The sequence below is a fragment of the Xiphophorus hellerii genome, chromosome 20, assembly GCF_003331165.1.
Source record: "Xiphophorus hellerii strain 12219 chromosome 20, Xiphophorus_hellerii-4.1, whole genome shotgun sequence".
In the NCBI taxonomy this organism is placed as follows: Eukaryota; Metazoa; Chordata; class Actinopteri; order Cyprinodontiformes; family Poeciliidae; genus Xiphophorus; species Xiphophorus hellerii.
In genome coordinates, this window is record NC_045691.1 from 16,223,061 (window position 1) to 16,247,793 (window position 24,733).

Genomic DNA, 24,733 nt, shown 5'->3' on the forward strand with positions numbered 1-24,733 from the left:
AGTTTAGTTTTTTATATCATTGTGTTAATTTCATCCAAATGAATCAGTTTAGACTGAAAATGGAAAAAATATACTTTATTCATGCAGGAAGTTAACTGTCAATGATTAAGACTGCAAGTATAGCCCACACAGGAAACTGTCAAACAGCTTTAGTTAGGAAACACCCCCTTCTTCTCCTATTGAGCAGATGAGTTGACATTACGAGTTAGTTTATGAGTCGACAGATGTGCTAGATTTTGGAGGTAAGAAAAGTAATTTTGTTTTTAAATGGTCACAAATTAACTAAATGTCAATTGCTAGACTTGTTCACTTTATTGTTGCTGCAGTTTGTGTGTTTCAGGTGCTTTATATAAACTTTTTGTTTATGTTGTATTAAATTTGCCAAGTTTCTGAACTTCACCTGGTATATTTTCAAGAAACGATCGCTCCATAAGTTTTCTCTGCTTGTATAGCGTGATTTCCTTAATGCGTTGCACAACCTTTTCTGCTTCAGGCACATTTTCTTTTTAAGTGAGGTCAATTCAGAGCAACAAGGAGATAAAATATTTTATTTTGAGTGTCAAAGACTGAATGTTTAGCTTAAAATCAGGTACTAGAAAATTATGCCAAATCAATAACTGTGTTCTCTAACACTGACAGCTTAAAAGCTGAGACACAGCAGCCAGCGACACATGAAATCAGAATGAACAGAAGAAAGTTGGCAACGAGTCGAAGAAATAAAGGGAAGCAGCGTGTAAATGACCCAGAAACACAGCCAGATGTTGAATCTAGAGAGGGTGTTCAGGATGAGGCCAGGGGTAATGAACATCCAGAAACACACGCGTCTGCTACAAAGCAGCCTAAAGTGCAGGAAGAAGTAGCTCAAGAGAGTGAGCGTGACATGACTGCGCCACAAGCTGCCTTCTTGGTCTCAGCCACTACAGCTGAGTACTCTGAGGATAAAACTGGCATGTTATGCCCAGAAGAAGTCAAACACATTTTGGGCTCCAAGGATGTCAGTACGCAACCTGTTAAAGATAAGACTAAGCTGGAAGTCATTGAGAGTAGCAACACTCTTCAAAGTGAGGAAGTCAATGAAAATCTACATGACCGTCTCCCTGAGCTAACCAGTTTAAGGGCTTCTGCATCAGATCAACAAATGATCAGCAAACAGGCAGAAGATTTTAATCTGTGTTCTGTGGCTGAATTAAACAGCAGCAAGCTTGATGACTCAGGCTTGTTCAGACAAGATGGGCGTTTACATGGCAACTTTTCAGTATGTGAGTCACGTGTTAATACATCTATCACGCCTCAGATTACTGCAGATAACGCCTTCAGAGAAAACATTAACTTTAATGATGGTGTTGAACAAGAAACATTTTTATTTCAAACAGAGGAGTTGCCTACAAGTAAATATGATCAACACTGTACACCTAAAGTCAGAGATGCCAAGCTTTCACACGAGGTTGAAGACAATCAGTATGATCAAAATAAGTTGACACAAGAACAAGTCGAGTGTGACAAGCATATCTCCACTGAAGATCTACTGTATTTCCACAAAGATTACAGTTCTTACTTTGAAAACCAGAAATCTGAATCTGATAGTTACCAAAGTTTGTTTCTGGTGAAACGCACTGCAGTCAAACAGGATGTTTTGACTGCAACAAAAGAAACTTCTTTGGACCAGATGCTTCAGAGTGGCAGTCATGTGGAGGATAACATGCAAACTCTTCCATCAGTCTTTAAGGCTATTACAGAGACTCAGCTTCACAACAGCTCTCTAACCACAGATAACCATACCAAGGGGGTCTTCAGCTCTGGTGCTACTAAAAGAAAATTTGGATCTAGTCGTAAAAATAAAGGAAGACATGTTAAAGACTCTGAAGAGGACATTTTAGAAAACACTCTGAACAATGAATCTCTTGAAACACCAACTGTATCATCTGAAATACAGGAGACAGGGAATGAAGAAGTGAGTGATGTCACTACTGCTGACACAATCTTGTCTCTTTCAAATAGAGGCTCAGTCTGTTTGGTACCGCCACATGATCTTTCTTCTGAATATCCTAAGCCAGACACATATAGTTTGATATTAACAAGTGAAAGTCATAAAAAAGGTCAAGACAAAATAAATTCAGAGATTTTAGCTGAAATGTTTGAAAACTTTGGTGTTTCCCAGTATGAGGTGGATCAATCTGACATTCTTCACAGTGAGGACCCCATAGATTCTCTTTCAGAAGATGTTCCAACAAATCTGCAAAAAGTTGAGTTTCATCCAACTCAAATGCAAGAAAACCTGCAAATTCAACATTCATCTGAAACTATTCCAGATTATGTTGCAGAACATTTTGAAAACATTTCTGAAAACCTAAATGACCGACCGGAAATGTCTGAATCTGCTGGGAAAAGCACTGATGATGTTGCCATCAAACAGCAAGAGCATCAAACAGAGGAAAACATCTTGGAATATACACATAGTGTAGAACAGAAAAATAAGAGTTATGATTTATATGATGCAAATTCTTTACAAATCAGTAACTTGGAAAAGTCAAACTCTACTCCTACTCAGATTTATGAGTTTAAAAAAGGAGTAGAGGATGATATAGAGGATATAAAACTTACTGCAGACCAAATGTATCACCAGGAGAAAGGACTATTTGAAGTAGGGGAGGAAAATCCTGTTTTGTTTGATTCACAGCCTCAAGAAACCTCTGGGATTGTAGATGAGCAACCCACCAAAGGCTTTTATAGCAGTGTCAACAGAGGGAAACTGGGATCTGGCAGTAAAAGTAGGGGACAACAAGATAAACACTCTAAAGAAGAGGTTAAAGAAAAGACCAGTAATGAAGAAACCACACAGATTTTAGATACTAAGAGAATGAGCCAAGAAGAACTGAGGCGAGACATTTTGCCAGTGTCATATGACAGCCCAATTCTTTCAATCTTTGCTCCTGGCCATTCCTTAGAGGATCCAGAGAGTTTGATTCCAGGAAGTGTAGATATTCCAGAAAGTCAGGAAAACTCAGAAACAGACATCAATATGGATTTATTTGATAAATCATGGGGAGAGACTTTAGGGTGTCAGTCTGACAGTCATAAGAGTAAATCAGGGAGTCTTCAGACTAAGGAAGTCCCTGATCCAGATGTTGATATGAGAAAAGGTCAAGAACACGTGGCACTACAAGAACCAGAACCTCAGCAAATAGATTACACTGTTGCTGATCAGGTGGAGAAAGTTGGAGTCTTTGTGGAAGATACCAAACACGATCCTTCTGACCCTCTTCTTCATAACGATTCTCTGAGCACAAATGAGCAAACTGACACCGGCTTCAGTGGGAGCAGAAGCAAACTGGGGTCAAGCAAGAGAGAAAAAGGAAGACAGCAGGGTGAAATACCTAAACAGGAAGTTTTAGAAAATGCAAGAGATGATGAAATACACGAGAGACCAACAATGTTAATGCAGGAAGAACTAACTGAAGACAGTGAACCCAGAACTACCACTTCAGTTTCAAATAACTCATCGCTTCCAAATTCTCCACTTGATCAATCTTTTAAGGAACTGAGCTGTGTGCCAACAAAATACTCTGAAACTGACTTGGAGGATATAAGTGTGAACAGTGAAAATTTTCAGAAAAATCAAAATGAAAGCAAGTTAGATACTGAAAATACAGTGGATGTCTCTCAGCAAGCCATGGATGAATTTGAGGACAATTTAGATGCTGTTGCAGGAGATAAAGAAATCATGGATGGTAAGCTTTCAGATAATACTGTAAAACAAGATCAGGAAAATGAGGACCCACTAAAAGACTTAGAAGAAAATCTGGAATTGGATTACATATCTGAGATTGTGGCACATGATACTCCTAAATATCCAGAAACAGTTTTGGGAGGCTTGGTTGACCAAGCTAAAGTCACCAGCAATATTCATTCAGAGCTCACTGTGAAAAGTACAGAGGATTCTGCTACCAAACACAAACTTATGCTTATTGAAGACCAACAAAACACGTGTTTCATAGCAGAAGGAGATGTGGAGGCTTTAGATCAGACAAGTAAGGATGGCCGCCTGTATGATTCAAAGGAAACCTTGATCAGCAGTCCACTTGGAATAACCGCTAACCTTGGTCAGACGGATAAAGGTGGGAGCCTTGTAGAAGGTAGTGAACACAACCCTACTGACACCAATCTTCAGGACACTTCTCTGACCACAGATGAGCAAATTGATGCTGGCTTTAACTTCAAAGGGAACAAAAGAAAACTTGGATCTAGTCGTAGAAAAAAAGGAAGACAAGATGTTAAAGAATCTAAACAGGATGTTTTAGAAAATAATGGAGGAGAAAAAGCCATTGATACATCGCCAGTGTTGTTTAAAGTAAAGACGTCTGAGCAGGAAGAACTAAGTAAAGCCAGTGAGGAGGAAATCTTTTGGTCACATAGCATCTCCATATCACATGTTCTTTCTTCTGAGGATCAAACCCCTGAGGTAAAAGAAGGGCCCGGCACACACTTGAAAGGTTTAATTATGAAATGTGAAAATCATCAAGAAGATGTAGAAAAAAGAAATTTAAATGTTTTGGTTCAAGATGGTAAACAATCAGAGGATTTATCATTGAGTCAATATAAAGCTCACAATGAAGATACTAGAGATGCTGGTTTAGAGGAATTTATGATGGAACACCCAGAAGAAGTTCATTCAATAACAATGCAAGACAGTCTTCAAATGGGATATTATTCTGAAACTTCAACTAATATTAATAAAACATTTGACATTATGTCTGAAAATCTGACTGAACAAAATGAAAGGTCTCAGTCTACAGTAAAATATATTGATGATATTACAGAAAAACAGGAAGAATGTCCTACAGAAGAAATGATCTCAGAGACTCTAGATCTGAAAAGTGGAGAAATAGAACAGGATGACACAAAACCCAAAGTTGATCAAATATTTCAAGAGAAGGAAGGAATGTTCTGTGAAATGGAGGAAAACAAACCTGTTTTTTCAAACGTTCAAATCGAAACAGTTTCTTTGGATCCCAAGCCTCAGGAACCGTCTGAAAGCACAGAAGAGCAAATTAACACAGACTTCTCCAGCAGAGCCAGCAGACGAAAATTGGGATCCAGTCGTAAAGGTAAAGCAAGACGACAAGTTGACGAATTTAAAGATGAGGTCAGTGAGAAGACCAGAGTAGATGAAGTAGATGAAACCCACAGAACAACACAGATCTCATTAGATACAAAGACAATCAGCCATGAAGAAAAAAGACAAGACATGGAGCAGGATGCAGCCTTATTGGTTTCTAATGACAACTCGTTTTCAGTGTTTGCTTGTGGTGATTCATCTGAAGTTCAAGACCCAATACAAAAGAACCATCCTGAGGTTGAGCTGAACAGTTTAATTCAAGGAATTGTAAATTGTCCAGAGAATCAAAATCAATCTGAGTTTCTGCAGAGTAAAGACAAGACTCTTCAGAATAAAGAAGTCATGAGCCCTGAACATTCAGATAATGCTGTAATACAAGCTCATGAACATGACAACACACCAACAGACATAGAAAGAAGTTTGCAAATGGATTCCTCATCTGAAACTGTGACACATGGTGTTCATACTCACGGCTCAATATCTGCTCCTGGGCTTTCATCTGAATTTCAAAGCTCTATGGGAAACAACCATCCTGAGACTGACCTGAAGAGCTTAATTAAAAAAAATAAGCCAGGTGATCATGATGGAATAGATTTATCTGATAATTCTGAGGAAGATTCTTTATTGGATAAATCTGACTTTTTGCAGTGTAAAGACAGGGCTCTTCAGAATAAAGTAATTGGTGGTGAGCTTTCAGATAATGCTGTAAAACGTGCTCAGGAAAATGAGGATCTGCCAACAAACACAGAAGGAAATCTGGAAATGGATTACACACCTGGGACTGTGGCACATAATGTTTTAAAATATCCAGAAACTGCTTTGGAAGGAGTGATTGACCAAGCTGAAATCAGCAGTAAAATTCATTCAGAGCTCACATTGAAACATACAGCGGATTCTGGTACAGAACAGGAACTACTACCTGCTGAAGACCAACAAAACTTGTGTTCCACAACAGAAAGAAATCTAGAGGCTTTAAATCAGACAAGTAAGGGTGATCACCTGTATATTTCAAAGGAAACATCAATCAGTGGCCCAATTGGAGGAAACACCACCCTTGGTTACATGGATGAAGGTGGGACCCTTGAAGAAGGTAGTGAACACAACTCTAACGTTCAGGACAGTTCTGTCAGCACAAATGAACAAACAAATGATGGCTTCAGCTTCAATGGGAGCAGAAGAAAACTGGGGTCTAGTCGTAGAAATAAGGGAAGACCAGGTTTTAAAGAATCCAGGCAGGAAGTTTTTGAAAATCACAGAAGCGATGAAACTCCCCAGACTCCAACAATATCAGTAGAAACAAGGGGGTCAGAGCTTGAAGAGCTGAGTGAAGATATTGAACATAAAATTATCTTGTCTCTTTCACAAGACTTGTCTTCAGTATCACCACACATTCCTTCTTCTGAGAATCAGATGTCTGTGTTAAAAAATGACTCTGATACAAACCTGCAGATTTTAATTCTTAAAAATGAATATTTTGGAGACAAAGGTGAAAGAAAGTTAGAGACAGAAGTTGAAATGATTGAGAAATCAATGAATGTTCTACATCAAGAGGTGGGTCAGTCTGACAATGTTCACAGCGAAGACACCAGAGATGCTGAACCAGAGGATGCTCTTAGGGAAGTGGAGAAAATTGAGTTTCACACAACGCAGATGCAAGATAATATTCAGACCGAATGTTATTCTGAAACTGTTGTTGGTAATGTTTCAGAAAATGAGGAAGTTATCCCTGAAAACCTGACTGATCAAACTGGAATGTCTGAGCTCACTGTGAAAGCACCTGATGTTTCTGCAACAAAAGAGGAAACATATTGTGTAAAGAAAAATTACCCCGAGAACTTAGATGTGAAAAATGAAGATAACAATAAACCACAAGTCACTGACTTAGAAAAAACTAACTCTGTTCCAACTGAGATGAATGAGTTCGAAGGGAGAATATCTGATGATACAAAACCTAACACTGGTTTTGTAGTTGATCTTGAAATGCGAGGACTCTGTGAAATGAAAGAGAATAGCTCTGCTTGGTTAAATGCTCAAACAGATATGGTTTCTTTTGACTCCCAGACTCATGAATTATCTCAGAATGTTGATGAACAACTGAACAAGGGCATTTATAATACTAGCAACAGACGAAAACTGGGTTCCAGCCGAAGAATTAAAGGAAGACACCAAGTTAAAGAGTCTAAAGAAGAGGGTAAAGAAAATACAGTCGGGAGATGAAACCCTGAACCTATCTGAAACAAAAATGGCATGTGAGGAACTAAAGCAAGACCTTTTGTCACCTGACAGCTCAGTGCTTGCTCCTGGCAATTCATCTGATGTTCAAAGCTCAATGTTAAACAACTACTCTGAAACTGACTTGAAGAGTTTAATTCAAGAAAGCCAATCAGAAGATCAAGATGAATCAGAAACAGGTCATGTTAAGTTATCTCATAAATCAGAAGAAGACACTTTATTGGATAAATCTGATGTACAAGAAAGTCATGATCAGACTCTTCAGAGTAAAGTTATGGGTCCAGGATGTTCAGATAATGCTGAAGAACAAGCTGAAGAACATGAGAACTTACCAGCAGACATAGAAGTATGTCTGCAAACGGATTACACATCTGAAACTGTTGCACATGATATTCCCACATATCCAGAGAGTGATTTGGGAAATACGATTGACCAAGCTGAAATCATCAACCATAGCCAGTCAGACCTCACCACAAAAGGTTACGCTTATTCTAATACCAAAGACGAACTTATATCTGCTGAAGGCCAACAAAACCTGTGTTTCACAACACAAGGAAATTTGGAGGCTTTAGATCAGACAAGTAAGGATGAGCACATTTTTGATTCAAAGGAAACATCGATCAGCAACCCAGTTGGAGTCAACAGTACCCTGAGTCAGATGGGTAAAGGTGGGATTCTTGTAGAGAGTATTACGCAAAATCCTAAAGAGACCAGACATCTGGATAATTCTCTGACCACAGATGAGCAAACTGATGCTGGCTCACATGGGAGCAGAAGAAAGCTGGGGTCTAGCCGGAGAAAAAAGGGAAGACAACAGGGTAAAGAATCTCAAGAGGAAGTTTTGGAAAATACAAGCGGTGATAAAACTTTTGAAATGCCTATAATGTCATTAGAAACGAAGGCAGTAGAGCAGGAAGAACAGAGAGAAGAAACTAAGCATGAAATTATCTTGTCTGTTTCACATGACAGCTCCATGTCTCTAATTCCTCCAGTTATTTCTTCTCATGATCAGAGCACCACTGTGCCAACAAATTATCCTGATGAAGATGTGCAGAGTTTAACTCTGAAAAATGAAAATATTCATGAAGATGCAGATGACACAAAATCTGATGTTTTAACTTCAGATGAGGCAAAACAAAATGTTTTTCATGGAGACCCCAGAAATACTGTTTCAGAAAATGTTGTGCATGAAGAAGTTCATTCAACACAAATTCAAGACAGTGTGCAAACCGATTCAGATAAAATTTTTGCAGATGATGCTGCAGAGAATGTTGACATTATTTCCAGAGCTCTTACTGATAAAACTGAAGAATCTGAGATCAACATGAACAGTATTGATAATATTACATCAATACAGAAAGCATGCCCTTCAAAAGAAATCATCTCAGCAGCTCCAGGTCTGAAAAATGAAGAAACAATCCAGCAGGATGTACAACCCAACACTGATCATATAGTTAATCAGAACAATGAAGGACTCTTCCTTCAAATGACGGGGAAAAAAATTGCTATGTCAAACTTGCAGTCAGAAAATGTTTCATCAGGTTCCCATCCTCTGGATTCCTCTGAGCGTGTAGAAGAACAGACAAAAGTGGACGTCCACAGCAGAAGAAAACTAGGATCCAGTCGTAGAAATAAAGGCAGGGGTAATGCAAAAGATATAGGTCAACCTATAACAGAGGTTGACCTCAATGCAAGTATGAATGAACTTGGTGAAAAAACAACAGAGACAGTAGCACAGGACCAGGAACCTTTAATGGGAATTGTGCTGGATGAAACAGAGGAAAATGACTCTTCTCAGACTAAAGATGCAAATATAAGCACTTCTTTTTGCATGACTGTAGGCATGCAGCTATCACCCATTGTTGATCAAGAGGATAGTGACACATCATGTTGCACGCAGGTTACAGATAAGGAAGTACCCAAACACCACAGCAGAGATCATGATGAATACAGAGAGCTGCAGGATGGAAATTTACAGGAAAACACATCATTGCCTGAACCACATGCAGGTCCTCCTCCAGCCGAATTGCATGCAGAAAAAAACAGCAGCTGTGAACATACAGAACCTGAAAGTGGGGATGGGGATGCTTTCAAGAAAGCTTTTGAACAGGAGATCGAGCCTGAACAGAACCAAAAGATGCTTGAAGCAACTGAAAAAGAGAGAGATGATATTACAGAATATCCTGAGGCATTTTCCAGAAATTTGTTCAGTGAAAATGAAAAGAATTCAATGAATGAGATAACTGAAATATTGCAGCCAGATAAAAATGTACAAAGTGAACAGCTTAGTGAACCACCGGAAAGAACCACAGAAAAAGGGAGCAGCATGCAAAATGCTCAAGTTGTGTACAGCATTGAGCAAGGCGCTGTTTCATCGCCACAAGAAATGTTTTGTACTGATGGGGAAGAGCATCGACACATAATTTTATCTATGGCTGCAGAAACTCATTATCTACTTGATATTCAAAGTAAAGAACAGAAAGAGCAGAATAAAACAGGACAAATGCAGGAAATGCATCAGATCTCATTTCCAAATGACAAGTCTCGCAGAGAAACAATTCAGTCAGATAAAGATGTTACTTTGGACTCTCATCCTCAGGACAATTATCAAGACCTGAAAGATGACGCTCACCCAGGCCTCAAAGCATCAGGAAACAGGAGAAAACTAGGGTCAAGTCGGAGAACTAAAGGAAGAAAACATGGCCAAGTTAATGAGCAAAACCAAGAAAACAAAGACGAAGCTTTAGAAAACACAGGAGATGATGAAACACCAAAAATATTAGCTGGAAGACAGGAAGAATTAGAAAACTTCATACTGCCTAAAACCTTAGCAACATTTAGCTCACCTGTGACTGAAAAGCTGCTGGAGGAAAACACAGTTTCTTCACATGTTTTGGAGGACAGCACAATTGCAAAATCAGATTTTAATTCAAACTCAAACCAAGAAAATGCAATAAAATCCAATGTAGAAACAAAAGAAAAAGATGCAAAACTTATTGATGAGACTGAGGATTCGACTCAGCTTACAGGACATGACACAAACAAAACGGGTTTGATGCAATCAGGCCAAGACTCTGTATTGAGCAGTGACTCAGATATGCACAGTATCTTATTTCATGATGGCGTTATCAGCCCAAAGTCAGAAAGTGTTCATGTCATTCATCAAGAAGAAGCCTTACAAAGACAAAAGAGAGAAGCTTTATCTCGCGAAAAAGACCCATTGGGAGCCGAAGTCCATTTGAAAGAGACAAACAAAGAGATCGAAACAGCTGGATTTATAACAGAAGTCTGCAGTTCACAGGTGGAAAGCTCAATGGATTTGCAAAATCCTGAAAAGGGTGAAGTGGAAGGGAAATATATGTATGCCAGAAAGCAGAAAAATACTTCAAATGAGTTCGTTTCTGCTTTGCAGGAGCCAGCTATGGATGCATCATACGAAGGAGGAATTTCTACAACAATAAACCCACTGAAGAGTCAAGGAGAAAAACCTCAAGAAACATCAAAACAGAAGAAGAGAAAGATTGGATCTTCTCGCAGGATTCCATTGAACAGAAAACGAGATGGTGAGAGACATGAGAGAGATGAGGCAGAAGAAAGTGACTTTAGCGCAAAAGCTGAGATGACGAATCTGAGCGAGATGGAGGTTGTGGGGAAAGTACTGGTAAATGAAGAAGTGCTACAAGGTAAAGATGTGCAACCACAACAAGAAGCTTCATTGCAACAAGAAACTCCAGAAACCGAAACTGGTGATGGGCTACAAAGCAGTAACACGAGCCTGGCTTTCCCTCCTGAACAATCTGCTTCCATAGATCTTATTTTAGAAACACCAAAACCAGATGATTTTACCAACAGTCAGGCCCAAATATGCTCAGAGGATACAGAAAGAAAGAGGAGCTCATTAAATCAGCCAGTGTCTGCAAACACTGGCACCCCAGGAGGGAGCTTAGAGTGTACACAAGGAGATGAGCGCAGTCCTGAGAGCATAGAGGTAAGCCAAGTCCAAGATGTTCAAGAGCAAATGCCAAGTAGCATGATTGAAAGCATTCACAGTCAAAATCCTGGAATGAGGAATGGAAGTCCGGATTTAACTCCAACCAACAGGAGAAGAAAAATGGGCTCTACTCGTAAAAATCTAGGAACACGGACCAAACAGGAAATCCTAGAACCAGAAAAGGAATCCACAGATACTGTATTGCCTTCTGGAGATGTAACTGTGGCAAGTGTCTCAGGAAAGAAAGAAACAGAACTACAGCTTCACACAGAACACACAGATGACAACACTTATCAAGAAAAACAGAAAGAAACTGTGGAAATCAGCCAATTTGGTGAGTCTTTACTAAGAGCTCTGGCTGAGGAGGAGAAGGCCGAAGAATCTTCAATCTCACAGACCCAAACAGCAGAAACAAGACGACAGTGGAATCCAAGTGAACTTTCATCCAGCCCTTCCAATGACGGCAAATCAGAATCAGCCTTTGGAGGGAGGAGGAAAAAATTTGGATCAAATCGGAAGTCAGGGTTACAACAAAGAAAACCCGACCAAAATGCACAAAATGAAGATGAAGCTGGAGGACTGATAGAGGGAAGTGCTCTCAAGGCAGCTGAGGGAGAAGAATCATTGGGGCTGAGAAAAATATCAGAGGTAAGTTCCAAAACTTGTACTTTTTACTGTTTTCATACGTTTTTTATGGTTTATTATAAGGACACATATTTTAAAGCATATTTTTCAAAGCAAATATGACACAAACATGTTTGTGAAGACCTCGAGTTATGCAATATCTCTGTGCACAGATCACGTTGAACTGAGATAATTTAAGGTCTAAGTCTGACAAAAACAAGTATTTGTGGGCAAGTCAATATATTTTCCCTCATAGAAGATCAACATCGAGTGAAGATCAAGTGCTTCTTCCTATTTGTATAAAACATCTTGTACTTGATTGCATTTTTGTTCTAAGAAAACAGTGATGCAACTAACTAAAATGAGGAACATGTGGTCATCACTATGTTTTACATTGTGAAAAGGAGAACATGCATGTATATCTGGCTTCATCAGAAACTTGACACAAGCAGGCTTTAAATAAGACCAGGTGGTTTTTATTCTCAAAGAACACTAAATTAAGTACATTGACATGATATGCATGCTAAAGAAATACATATAAAACCAAAAGATCCAGTGATATAGAATAAGTTAAGTATTTTATGTATATCTCACTTTTTTTTTTATTTCTGCAGGTTGATGAAAATGGGCAGACACCATCTTCCTACACTGATATTTTAGAAGCTACAAGGTCTTCAGAATCTATGAGGTAATTCTGGTACTCACTTTAAGCACAGATAATAAACTCAGTTATCTCAGACATACGTGACTAGCTAGCTGTCGCAATGAACTGTTGTTGGATCTGCTTTGTAACACAAACCATAACTCAATACGAATCATCGTTCAATTGCAGAGTCACCAGTTTCACAGGGAAAACTCAATATGTATTGTTTATTTAATGAAAAGTAAATGCATTAATTTGCTGCATTTGCAACATTGAATAAGTCCAGAAAGGTTCATTTGTGTGAAGCTACATAAAAGTATCTCTTCTAGATTTTGGTCTTTATTTAGTCCATCTGAGCAGAGACTGCACCGCCCACTCTCTGTCTCATTTGCTCTTCAAATTCAGTCGTCTGTCACCTTTCTGATCGCTCAGAAACCCTAGGTCATCTGTGAAATAGACAAAGTAAGAAATAACAAGTATGCAGTGTAGTGAGGCACTTAAATGCCTCACTACGCTGCATACTAATTTAAGTTTAATTTAATTAAACTTAAATTGTTTAATTATTTTATTTTTTTATTTTATTTTACAAATATAATTCAGTCTCATACTGAAATTTTAAAATATAAAACATTTTCTGGCTGTCTTGCTTTTTTGAATTTCCCAAATGCCAAATCAATAAAAGGCATTTAGGAATAAAACAAGGCTTAATAGGGATGTTTTTGAACCCTTATACATTTCTTTGGTATTTTCTATTTCCTTTTAAACTGTGTGACTTTCGTAAAAGTTTTTGGATAACTTTCCACAAGCCTTTCATAACAGTTTGTTGGTATTTCGTCTCATTCATTCTGATTGAACTGGATTCTTTTCTTTCTTTTTCCTCCAACTGTGATGATGGTCATTACAGCCAAATCCTTCAAACTTAGATTCATCAGTATCTATTTGCAAACTAGTTTCTTCCACTCAGTGTGACCTTTTCAAACAACATTGTTACAAGACTCATTTCTCTACAGATAACACTCGCCAGCTTCAGCTGATTCTTCACCAGGACATTTGCTTTTGTTTTGGGGTTGATATGAACAGTTCACACCAAAAGCACATCCATCTCTGAACCAAGTTATGGATCTTCATGATTCTCTCCCTGATATCATGACTAATATTTTCCTATTTTCCAAAGGTAGCACACAGTTAAGCAGTGTGTTTGACAATGCATTGTTTGGGAAACGGTGCCTCTGTTAGCCTTATATGTTGTGACTTAAACTGTAGCCTCATTACAAATTGTTAAATGCAGCGTAATCTTATTTTATGTAAAATATATGCAATGTATATAAGCGTCTAAATTTTATACAAAGTAGTAAAAATGCATTTAATTTTCTCATGATTTTCACACTAAGCAAATATAAATTACTATAGTATTCTTAACTTGTGTAACCTTAAAACAAGAAAAGCTTAGCCTGATTTAATTTGAGACTGCATTAACGTTTGTGTCATTTTTGAATATCTGGTTTCAACTGCAAATAGCATCTAATGGTTGTTATGGAAACCCAAGTCTCCATAATTTGCTGCAGTTCTGTAACAGTGACCAGTGGAGGTAATTTTATATGTAGCCTACAATCCTTCAGACTCTGCACTGTAGCAAAACTGTAGGTCTGGTTGTTTTAAAATTTTAATCATTGCATCAGTTAAATTTGTTTAATGTTTTTTGTCTTTTTTGTTCATGTTTGACTATAGCAAAATATGTATGATAATTTATGTAGTATTTCCCATGTTTTTCCACTCTTCTTTTAAAAGTCAATATGTTTTTTTAAGATGAGAAAAAATGTTGTCCAATTGTGATATTTGTAAAGGAATTTACAAATTCCATTACATTTTCAAATGTCTTATTTTCCACTCTTTCCATTAAAGGCAACTTTTATTCCTTCTAAAGCAGTGGCTCATCAAATAAACCAATAAAATAAATTAAGTTGGAAGGCATAGCAACCAACGTTTTTCAGAAAAGCATAATGATAAGAGTTTATTTCTGGATTCCCATTTGATAATGGAAAAGTTCAGTGTGCTCCTTGGATGTTACTTTACTTCTGTGTGAAAACAAGAAATAGTAAATAGTCGAGAATCTTACAAATTCATACTGACAGCAAACACTTTGCATATTTTTCAGTTAAACTAAATTAACATAGGATGTGTATGTCAAACTTTAATTACAAGGTTTTTATTCCATAGGGACAAGACACCAGAGAAACTTGTCCATCGTAATATCCGCTTGGATCAAGAGAGTGGGAGTCAGCTTTCTTTTGGTAAACATACCCACAGTTCTTGCACACAATGAAGGGTTATTCACCTGAAAGAAGAACAAGAAGCAGAAGTTTGCATTCAGACCGAAAGGGACTTTCCTTCTCATTTTATCAGGTACTACTAGTGGCGCAGATAAATCAGACGGCTACAACGTGGTGATGATTGGAGAGAGCTGCGTTGGAAAGACTTCTTTCATGAAAAGAGCTCAGAGTGGGAAGTTTTCTTTAGACATTCCTGCCTCTGTTGGTAAGATCCTCATACTTCAGATCATTGCAATTATGTGTCAGTATAGCAAATTATATCACCTTGAAATATTTTGCAGGCCTTGATTCCTGCAAGTGGACTGTGGTAGTAGATGGAAAACCTGTGGTTCTACATTTATGGGATACAGCAGGTCAAGAAAGGTAAGTTTCTCATTAATTATTGTTTCAAGTAAAAACATTACAGGTGAGGTTCTAATGAAAACAAGATTATATGATGCCAAGAAAAGTTGGCTGATTTTTTTATGGGAAAAACACCTGTTAATTGTGCTGTAAACTATCATTTTACTGCAGTGAAAGGACTTTTTCTTGTTTGCAAATGATGTGGTTTTGTTTGCATCTTTAGCTGATGAACTTTGTTTGACCTGGAATGTTAGCAGCGGAGTGACAAAAGGACAGAATGACAGGCAGTCCTCTTAATTGTGGTTCTGAACTAGAAAAAAATTGACTGACCCATCCAGGTCAGGTCAGTTTCTTTCTCAAGCAAAGGAGTTCAAGTATCCTGCTTTTTCATGATGATCGTGAAGCATAGAAAGGGCTGACAGAGTAGTTTTTTGTCTGCCCAAAACAAGTTGAGCTGAAAATGTATTTTGGAAAACGCAGACTAGACTTCAACTCTCACCTATGATCATGAAATGTGGAAAATGGCCAAAAGCACAAGATCCTGGTTACAAGCAACAGAAACTTGTAGGATGGGCCCAGTATTGAAGGTAGGGTCTGGCATCCGTAGGGAGTTTTTGTGTTTTACAAAACAAATCAATTATCCATGTAGTAGATATTTGATGTTTGCAATGAATAGGACCGAGTACCTGGTCATATGTAGGCAGAAACATTGTAGGGTACAATAGAACTTATAAAGAGATACTTTGTGGTGTATTTTGTTCTAATTGTCAAGCTGACCGCTTGTATGTTTTAGGAAGTGGCTGTGGTATTTCTGGGTAAACATAGCTTTTGGCTCTCTGGTGGTCGAGTACAGTTTGTCTTATTGGCCCCGTTTGAAAGCAGCACAGTTGTGTTCCCAACATTCAGGCAAATAACAGTCTGTAAGGGCAGAGACAGCCACATTCACAGCCTTCCTGAACTAGTACAAGACATTGTGCTCAGAAGTGTTTGGGATTTCTCCTTCAGGTCAAATTTTTTTTCAGAACTGGTCCAACATATCTTTCTTGGAAACAGAGTTACACTCCCAGTTCATTTTGTGCCACTTCAATAACTTGACTTCAAACATTCTGACCGATATGTTTTTAGTGGAAGCAGTTTTGGATCCACGTTTACTTTGAAATAGTTCAAACACAAAGCAAGACATTTTTCCCCACTATATGTGAAATTTATGCTGGAACAATAAGAAATAAACACAAATATATTTCTGATGTGGCTAATAACATGGAATTCACACCAGATGGTAGAAAGAATGAAACACATTAAACATGTTTTTAACATTAAAAAATTAAGCCATATTTGATTATAAATTATTTGAAATAAAGTGGAATACAACAGGGAATTTGTATCAAACCCAGTTACTGGGGCTTTTCAGACATCAGTCGCATGCATGACTCAGATTCAATTTTGACCAAATTAATTGTCTTTGAATCTTGAAGGTTCTGGAGACATCTTCTCTTCATTTTGCTCTTCTCCTTTCTTCAGCAATCAAACATTGATTTCTAAATACTGATCAATTTCAGTTAGCTTTTTGACTTCCTTTGTCTTTTTGCAGTTTTCAAAACTTGTTCCTTTTGCCATTCGTCTTTATTGTATATCACTTATGAGCTAATGTCTTACAATTCTGTAGTAAGTGTGGATTATTTGGGTTGTTATTGAACTCTGGCATTAATTTCTTGTCCATAGGCCCATTAGAAATGTTTCCTACTCGTCCATTGTTTCATTGTCAAATTTAAGGAAGAAATGTCACTCATGACATTTTTACCTATTTCTAAAGGTTTCACAGCATCACCAGACAAGTGTACCACAAAGCCCAGGCTTTTCTCTTGATGTATGACATCACTTCCTCTCAAAGTTTTTCAGCAGTCAGCTACTGGGCTAACTCCATTCAGGTAACCAACCTCCACTTCTGCTATTTCCTGCTTCACCGTTACTGAAACTGCAAGTCTAGGTGTGTGTGTCATGCTGTGGTCAGCGTGCCATCTCTGTTTATATTTTTGTTTTGCTTGTAAGAGGGGAAAAAAACACTTTCAACATTAGTCTGAAATGGCTTCTTCCATAAACAAAATATTTTCTTTAATCAGAATATTTTTTTATTCTTGGTGAATACAGAGTTGTTTGTCCCATAAAGCATATTCATCCTCATGTTAAAAGCATGTGGATTTTGTTCTGGATATATTTGTTTGTTAGTAACTTAAATAAACCTGCAGCACCAGGGAACAGTTAATCTAGGATTTAAACTTTATTAAAGCCAAATGTCTTAGGTATTTGGCCCTTCCCTTGAGATGGACCGATCTGGAAAAACATGAAAACTGCAGCTTAAATACTAATCAAACTAATCCATGCGTTGCAGGAAGCTGCTGCCGGAGACGTGACTGTTTTGCTCCTGGGAAACAAAAGCGAACACGCAAAGCGACAAGTTAAAATGGAGCAGGGTGACATCCTTGCTAAGGTACCATTTCTAAAATCTCTTTCTGCAAAAGTTGAATTCCGACCAGTAACTTTAGTGGGTTTGTTTAAATATGAGTTTTTTCTTCCTCTCTTAACAGGAATATAACTTTGAATTCATGGAGTGCAGCGCTGCCACAGGTGAAAATGTGATAGAGGCTTTGGAGGCAGTGGCCAGGTAATACGTGTGAGGGTGGGCGTGTGTGTGTGTGTGTGTTTAAATCCAACATAGATAAGCAGCTTCGTATAAAAGTGTTCATATTCTTGAAACTTGTTCCAACCACAAACTTCAACATATTTTTTTGTCGACATTATGTGATAGATCAACAAAAAGTAGAACATTACTCTGTAGTGGGACAAAAATTATGCCGATTTTTAAACGAAGCTTGTAAAAAGCAGGAAAACATGAGTGGTAGGGGTATATCTTCCAGCAGTGCAAAGCTACTAAATAAACACATGAGAAAAACTATGTTGTTCTTCCTTTACTTAACTTCTGCCTCTTAGTCTGTTATTTAAAAAAATATGTACCGGTACTGACCCAGTAAAAGTTCAGTTGAAAGGTTCTGGCAAAACATGAAACTGAATTTTCACAAGTGCTCTCTTGTTGAATACAAATACACACTTTTAACATTTTTATTTGCAAAAACAAAATAAAGCTTCATATCTTTATTGCTCCACTTCACAAGGAATGCCAATTTGTCAAGTAGCACACAATGTCACATTACAATGTGGTTGCAATGCAATGTGAAAACTGTAAGGGCGCAAATAGTTATGCAACACTCTGCAGAAAACCAGTGAGTGCTGTGACATTTACTGGTTGTGCTTTTGCCCTGTTGTTGGCAGGATGCTGAGTCAGAGAGCTGACCTGCTAAGTGAGGAAGTCACCGTTTTACACAAAGAGCCGGCGCAGAGGAAGAGCTCAAAATGTTGCTGAACAGATGCGTTTGTTTCACAAACAAAGCAAGAGGTGATATCCTGCAAATAGTGGAGATAATTTCCTGAGTAGACTGTACCTAACAAGATGTATATAAAGTTACTAGAACTTAATTTCTCTTTCTTATAATTGCTTGTATTATGCAGAATGGGGATTTTATTGTGAAACAAAACCAAAAAAAGTAAGTAATGGGCTTTCAAATGTGGTGTTTCATATATTTTTTATAACTCAATTGTATGGAGTAAAAGGGAATTTTAAAAGTTATTTTTACTGTGCATCAAGGTTCTCTGGGTTCATTTTTTGTGTCTTGTGAAGCAAAAAGAACCAGGTTTTTTTTTTGTATTTGTTCTCATAAACTCTGTTCTGAATTGTGTTTTAAATAATATTTTTGGCACACATCCTCCTTGCAGTGGTCCCAGCTGCCAGGTTGCTCAGATAATCAATTCATTTCATTCCCACTATGATTAAAAGCAGTGGCTTGTAAAAATATTTTTCAGTCCAAACGTAGCTTTTCTTTTTTATTACACTGATGTGCATTTCTAGTATAACCCATGCCGATGAGAAACCCAGAGACGCAATCAATCACACAATAAAATTGTTCTAATCTCATGTTCTATTCTCAATAAACTCCCACTTCAACAATTTGTCTGCTTTGCCGACCTAATTTGTGTCCTCAAGTGAGTTGTGTTCTTCCAGACGGACAAAGAAGGCTGTGTTCCCAGGGGGACAACAAGTCCTTCAACGGCATGAGCAGCATGACAACAATGGCGCCACGGCAATAACCTCATAACTTCCCGCAGGACGTTCAGCTGGGAACATAAATGCAGAGATGAACTCCTCCAGCATAAACAGAGGTCACGGATAATTGCAGCAGATCTGATTTTAATGACTGGCACTAACTTTAGATGGTACATTTGCTCGCCAGCTAAAGTTCATACTGTCTCAGTTATGCGAACAGTTTTCTGAGAAATGCTGAAATTGGAAGAAAATTGCTGTCAGTTTTGGAGCAAAATGAAATTAATTTATCAGTGAGGTTGTGTTCAGCAGTTTTCAGCAGTTTCTCCTTTACTCATTTAGGGTTTCAGCACATATTGTCAGGGTTGCCAGTCCTCCTGGATGTTATGATATGTACAGTATATGCCAGTGGAGGCAGATGCATATGGAATCTGCAAAAAACACAAACAGATGGAGGGATGGTTTAATAGACAAATGGGTAAATGGTGGGAAAGTTATGCCAGAAAAGACCATTTTTTTCATATTTTCCATACTTTTAGTCATAGAAAAAACATTTTTCATTCTTTTTCCAATTTGGATAACAGCCTTATCTGTTCCAAGTAACCAATTGATTTCATGGAAATGTTAGACACTGGAAAAAAAAAAACTATTTAAAGATACACAGAGAGAAAGCTGGCTGGCTGGCTGGCTGGAAAATCAAAAGGAATCAGACAAGTACATTGACGGCTCCAGTCTTCCTCATATCTGCTTCAGATCCTGGGGAAGAGTCTGTGGAGGCTATTGAACATTCTTATTAAGAATTAATTTAGTGAATCTAAACACACACAGATGTTTAGATTCAGGTGTTTTCAGGTACACACTGCATTGGTCTGCAGTTGCCATTCTATTAACTTGTACTGTGTTTACTTTTCAATTATGTTATATTTGTTATTATATATTCATATATTGTTTTGTTGCAATAGTTTTTCTCTTTCTGTAGGTGTAGAAGCAGACTTCTCTTTATCATTCTCTCTCCCTTTCATTTCCTGTCTCCCTGTCCATTACATTTGAAATAAACCCAAAGCAATTTCTAATGAATTTGCTTTCATTGAAGCATAATAGTGAAGTGAAGCATAATAGTGAAAGCCGTAATGCTCCACATGTGAAAGGGAATCTATTGGGCCACACCTTGGTACTCAGACAATTATGGGTCCCACACTGCCAGACAGGACACACTAAAAAAACACTCATTGAAAAACCAGTAAGTAACCTTTACTGCACACTCTGAGATGACTGGTATAACCACATCCCAAACAAAATACACAGGGGAGTGTATTTCCTTAAAGCACAGCATATATTTTACAAGCAATGGAAAGTGTAAAATCAATATAAATGATAATAATAAACCAATGCACCCTGTATTTAGGCTCTATTAATGGCTTATGTTATCATTTGGCACTTAGACTTCTACCACAATCAGAGACATGGCTGCTCTTAGACAAATATTTGCTGAAATAAATTTACAGAGTCAGAACATGTAATTCATGTAACTCTGAGTAAAGTTCCCACTAAACTCATCAGAGGCATGATCGTCAGCCTTCAACTAATTGATGGGAGCCGTTCTTATTCCACATTGAGACGTTTATGCCAACAAACAACTTTAGAAACAAGTTATAGATTCACATGTTTGTAATTTCTGTTAATTTCCTCAAGTCCAAAAGGGATGAATTGATTCAAAAAGGATTAAATACATTTACTTAATATTTAATAAATGCTCCTACAGGTTTTGATTTTCTTTAATGACATGTTAAGGCCTGAAAACTTATTGGTAGCTGACTGACCACACAGCTATCATGAAGAGGATTTGTTCAATACTCACTGGATTGACCAGCATCCAGAACTGATAAATAAAAAATAACTCTTAAGAGTTGTTTGAAGGGTTTTAGTGGCCAAAAAGAGTAGAGAGACTTTAGCAGGTCTGTCCCCTGTTCGACTTTAACTTGCATGATCACATTTGTTCCTAAGAAGTGAAACTGGGACATTTTCAGTTATTTGGTTTATATTTAAAGCTGCAGGTGCCACATTTTTCCAGATCAGTCCTCCTCAAGAGTATGAAACCTGCCGTCGAGGTGAAGGCCATTGAGCAAACTTCAATATATCAGTTGTGTAGTCTTTGCATGTATTTGAGTCTGTTCATATAATTTTGACCACATACACATTAGGGAAAACTCTTGAGCACCTTTTTTGTCTTAAAAACTCACTCAAACCTCTTCATTCTAAAGCTGAAAAACAAGGATTTACATAAACAACCAAAACATTAACAATATTAATTCTCTCAATGATTTCTGTAAAAACTTTGGCCGGCAACCATAGAGTCACATTTGTATATTAACCCAATATATTTGAGCAGCATTTTCATTTTAAACACTTGTTTGACCTTGTTAGTAAAATTTCTTTATTAACTGAGCTGTGAAATATCACTATTTTAGTTCACTTTTATTTCTTTAATCACCCATCAGTTCAGTTACATTGCACCTCAGTTGGTGTTTCTTCCTTATCAGCTTTGTTTTCTTGAGAGACTGCGAGTGTTTCCTCAGATGTCTGTAACATTGCTTTATCAGTTAGAGTTCTGGAGCTCTTCTTCTTGTTCTTTTTTGAGCGGTATTTCTGAACAGCCTGTAGGATGTCAGCAGCCGACCAGTGGTTACGCGTGAGAGCGTCCTGCAGGGTAAAGAAGCCATCTCTGGTCCGCCTCACTCCCTTACACGCCGCCGTGCTGCGCAGCTCCAGTCCAATCTCGTGCACAACTTTGCGCAAATATTTCTGAGTTTCATTTAGGCACTGCACCTCTGTGAAAGGCAGAACATGTGACGTGTCATGCAAGACAAAGGAAGTAACGAAATAAATCTTGGATTCAATATTTCTCACGCTTAGCTGAGTTTACCTAAGGTGAAGTGTGGTGGCTGGAAGCGAATGCATCGTAAGCCTGTCAAAATAGGAACCGATTTCCCGTCTGGACCCAATAAGCCTTTTACAGCCAGCTCATATGCTTCCTGTGAGTTCATGTCTACACTGGAATACCTATTAGGAGGGATAATAACAGTCATTATCTGCATGGTAATTTTGTTCCTTACAGTGGCATAAATTAATACGTGTTGTGAGGTTGGTTGCCTACATTCTCAGGGCTTTTTGATTGGCTCCCTCCAGCATGGCTAGCACACTCTCCATCTTCTCCTGAGTGATGTGATCTGACGAACAAGATCGTATTTAAGGACCGATACAACCAAATACTATTACTGATACAGCATACATTCAACAGCTAATATGTGTTTAATCCAAAAGTACAGCTAAAGAAAATCTGATTTCTTTACAGAAATACAGGACTGCCTTATGGGTAAAGATGTTAAATTAAGAAACTATTTGCATAAAAAAAAGATCTTACCATAAGTGGATCTTTCCACAACTCGACCCGTGTGAGTAAAATCATGTGTTGCCATCCCAAATTCACCTTCCAGCGTGTAATCCTTTGTCAGAACCAAATATTGAACTTCACCTAAGTACTAAATGTTAAGTACATAATTTCATGTATAATGTAAAACAGGTGAGAAATTACCCTTGTGGTTCGTATCCCGTAGAGATCGTTTAGGATCTTGTTCCCATTCCCCACGGCCAGAACTGAAACAACAGAGCTGAGTAACTGCTCTGAGATTTTCTTTAACGGATAAGCTTTTGTTGTATGTGCTGGAGCAAAGTTTTACCAAGAACACCAGAAGATGAAGCATCCAGGCGGTGACCCACTCCAACTTTGAGATGCTGGAATTCCGGTCCAGTCACTAAAACATTGGAAAATTTAATTTTACAGGGGATGCATGATGCTAGAGCTGAATATAGCAATGATATCAATTACAATTAACCCATATTTTTCTCACTCTTTTCCATTATTATACCCCCTTCCCATCTTCTGTGAGCTTTAAAGTCTCAGCCACTAAAACCATAATACATATGGTGTACATCAAGGGTGGCCAACTTCAGTCCTGGTGAACTTCTATCCTGCAACTTTTAGGTGCCTCCCTTCTCAAACACGTCTGAATCAAATGAATGGCTTATTACCAGGTGACGAGATTCAGCCGTTTGAATCAGGTGAGAAAAGACGCATCCAAGAGTTGTAGGTTGGCCCAGACTTTAGAAAGGTCTTACAGTGGCAGCAGCCCAGGGCCTTGATTTTTTGGGGGACCCAAAAGATTTTTTAGTACTAATAAATGTGTGTTTTGGAAAAATTGTACTTTATATAATACTTGTAGACCCATATCTGGTGAGTTGTGTTAATAGTTTGAGGATTTTTGTGAAGAAAAACAATATTCATGCAATTCAAAATCGCAAAGTTCAACATGGAGATGGAAGACAGGGGACATATTAAACCTAACATGCATCAGTTCATACTGTATAGGACTACTTATTAATCCGTTATAATATGGATTGTATTATATTTTTTCTTTAGAGGACAAAAGTGTCCCCAGCCTAGGGGCCCACATCCTTGTAAGTCCCTATAAGTTAGCAGCTCTCAATAACTGGACGTGTATGGTCATGACTGATGTGCATCAAAGACAGTTAGACATAATCTAACTCACTGTTTCTCTAAATATGTAACATAAGACATACCCAGAGGGTGCTTGGACAGGACGGGGACAGAGACTGGCCTCAGCATGAGTCCTCCAGATGCTTTAGGTTGGTTGTTTGGGTTTGGTAAGAAGCGAACTTCATGAGTAAGAGGCGGAGCAGGTGTATCGTTCACACCTGAGGACAACACATTCACAGGCGCTCCACATGTTATCCAGCTCTACTACAAGTTCTACTATATAGTGACTGCGACAAAGGAGAGAGATTGTTATGCAGACGAATCATGACAAATCTTGCCTTTCAGAAGATTAGTCTCGATGGTGTCCCTCAGCAGCTTCCAGTGCACTCCTGCGGGTTTGTAGACGCAGAACAGACCCTCTAACCTGTGGAACATTCGCACAGCTGGACTCCGCATGGCGACAGCGCGGATTCACCTCAATTTCACCTAAAATAAATTACATTATTTAATCATTTTTAGCAATCAGATGTTTGTTGTACGTAGGGCAAGCCGTCCTCACACGTGAACCTTTGCGCATGCGCACACAAAGCTGGTTCAACGTCTCGGTGTACAGCAACGTCTTGCTGTACACTGCCTCCTACTGGAGTGGATGTATGTAAAAACTATGTGCTGATATACAAGGTTACATATGAATTGAGAATGACTTTAGTTGGCATGGCAGTTATTTAAATAAATCTTTCAGTCCTG

General features: G+C 38.1%; 2 protein-coding genes across 4 annotated transcripts; one reads left to right on the forward strand and one right to left on the reverse strand.

The window, feature by feature from the left end:
• Positions 1-35: 35 nt before the first annotated feature.
• Positions 36-19,340, forward strand: rab44 (RAB44, member RAS oncogene family). Of its 3 annotated transcripts, none has more exons than XM_032548741.1 (10): positions 118-242; positions 640-11,987; positions 12,578-12,651; positions 14,824-14,897; positions 15,010-15,141; positions 15,218-15,299; positions 17,092-17,206; positions 17,668-17,766; positions 17,864-17,940; positions 18,606-19,340. In XM_032548741.1, exons 2-10 carry the CDS (start codon positions 7,359-7,361, stop codon positions 18,694-18,696), a joined length of 5,373 nt encoding a protein of 1,790 aa, XP_032404632.1. In that variant the 5' UTR covers positions 118-242; positions 640-7,358; the 3' UTR covers positions 18,697-19,340. The 3 variants fall into 3 exon arrangements, with proteins under 3 accessions (XP_032404631.1, XP_032404632.1, XP_032404633.1); XM_032548742.1 differs by having other exon boundaries at positions 10,761-11,987; XM_032548740.1 differs by lacking the exons at positions 12,578-12,651; positions 14,824-14,897; positions 15,010-15,141; ... (3 more) ...; positions 17,864-17,940; positions 18,606-19,340 and having other exon boundaries at positions 36-242; positions 640-10,836.
• A 2,545-nt stretch (positions 19,341-21,885) lies between these two features.
• Positions 21,886-24,578, reverse strand: trub2 (TruB pseudouridine (psi) synthase family member 2). Its single transcript, XM_032548748.1, has 8 exons — positions 24,325-24,578; positions 24,070-24,204; positions 23,169-23,243; positions 23,024-23,085; positions 22,853-22,934; positions 22,586-22,658; positions 22,355-22,491; positions 21,886-22,259 (listed from the first exon to the last, which is right to left on the reverse strand). The coding sequence occupies exons 1-8, from the start codon at positions 24,440-24,442 to the stop codon at positions 21,931-21,933; spliced, it is 1,011 nt and encodes a 336-aa protein (XP_032404639.1). The 5' UTR covers positions 24,443-24,578; the 3' UTR covers positions 21,886-21,930.
• Positions 24,579-24,733: the final 155 nt, after the last annotated feature.

Bases quoted from the DNA above. Each gene is read 5' to 3' on its own strand.
- rab44 (XM_032548740.1), top strand. From the start codon at position 683: ATGAACAGAAGAAAGTTGGCAACGAGTCGAAGAAATAAAGGGAAGCAG.
- trub2 (XM_032548748.1), bottom strand. From the start codon at position 24,442: ATGCGGAGTCCAGCTGTGCGAATGTTCCACAGGTTAGAGGGTCTGTTC. The intron at 24,205-24,324 runs GCAAGATTTGTC...TGTTGTCCTCAG, and splicing joins CGAGACTAATCTTCTGAAAG to GTGTGAACGATACACCTGCT. The intron at 22,659-22,852 runs GTAAGATCTTTT...CTTGTTCGTCAG, and splicing joins TGTGGAAAGATCCACTTATG to ATCACATCACTCAGGAGAAG.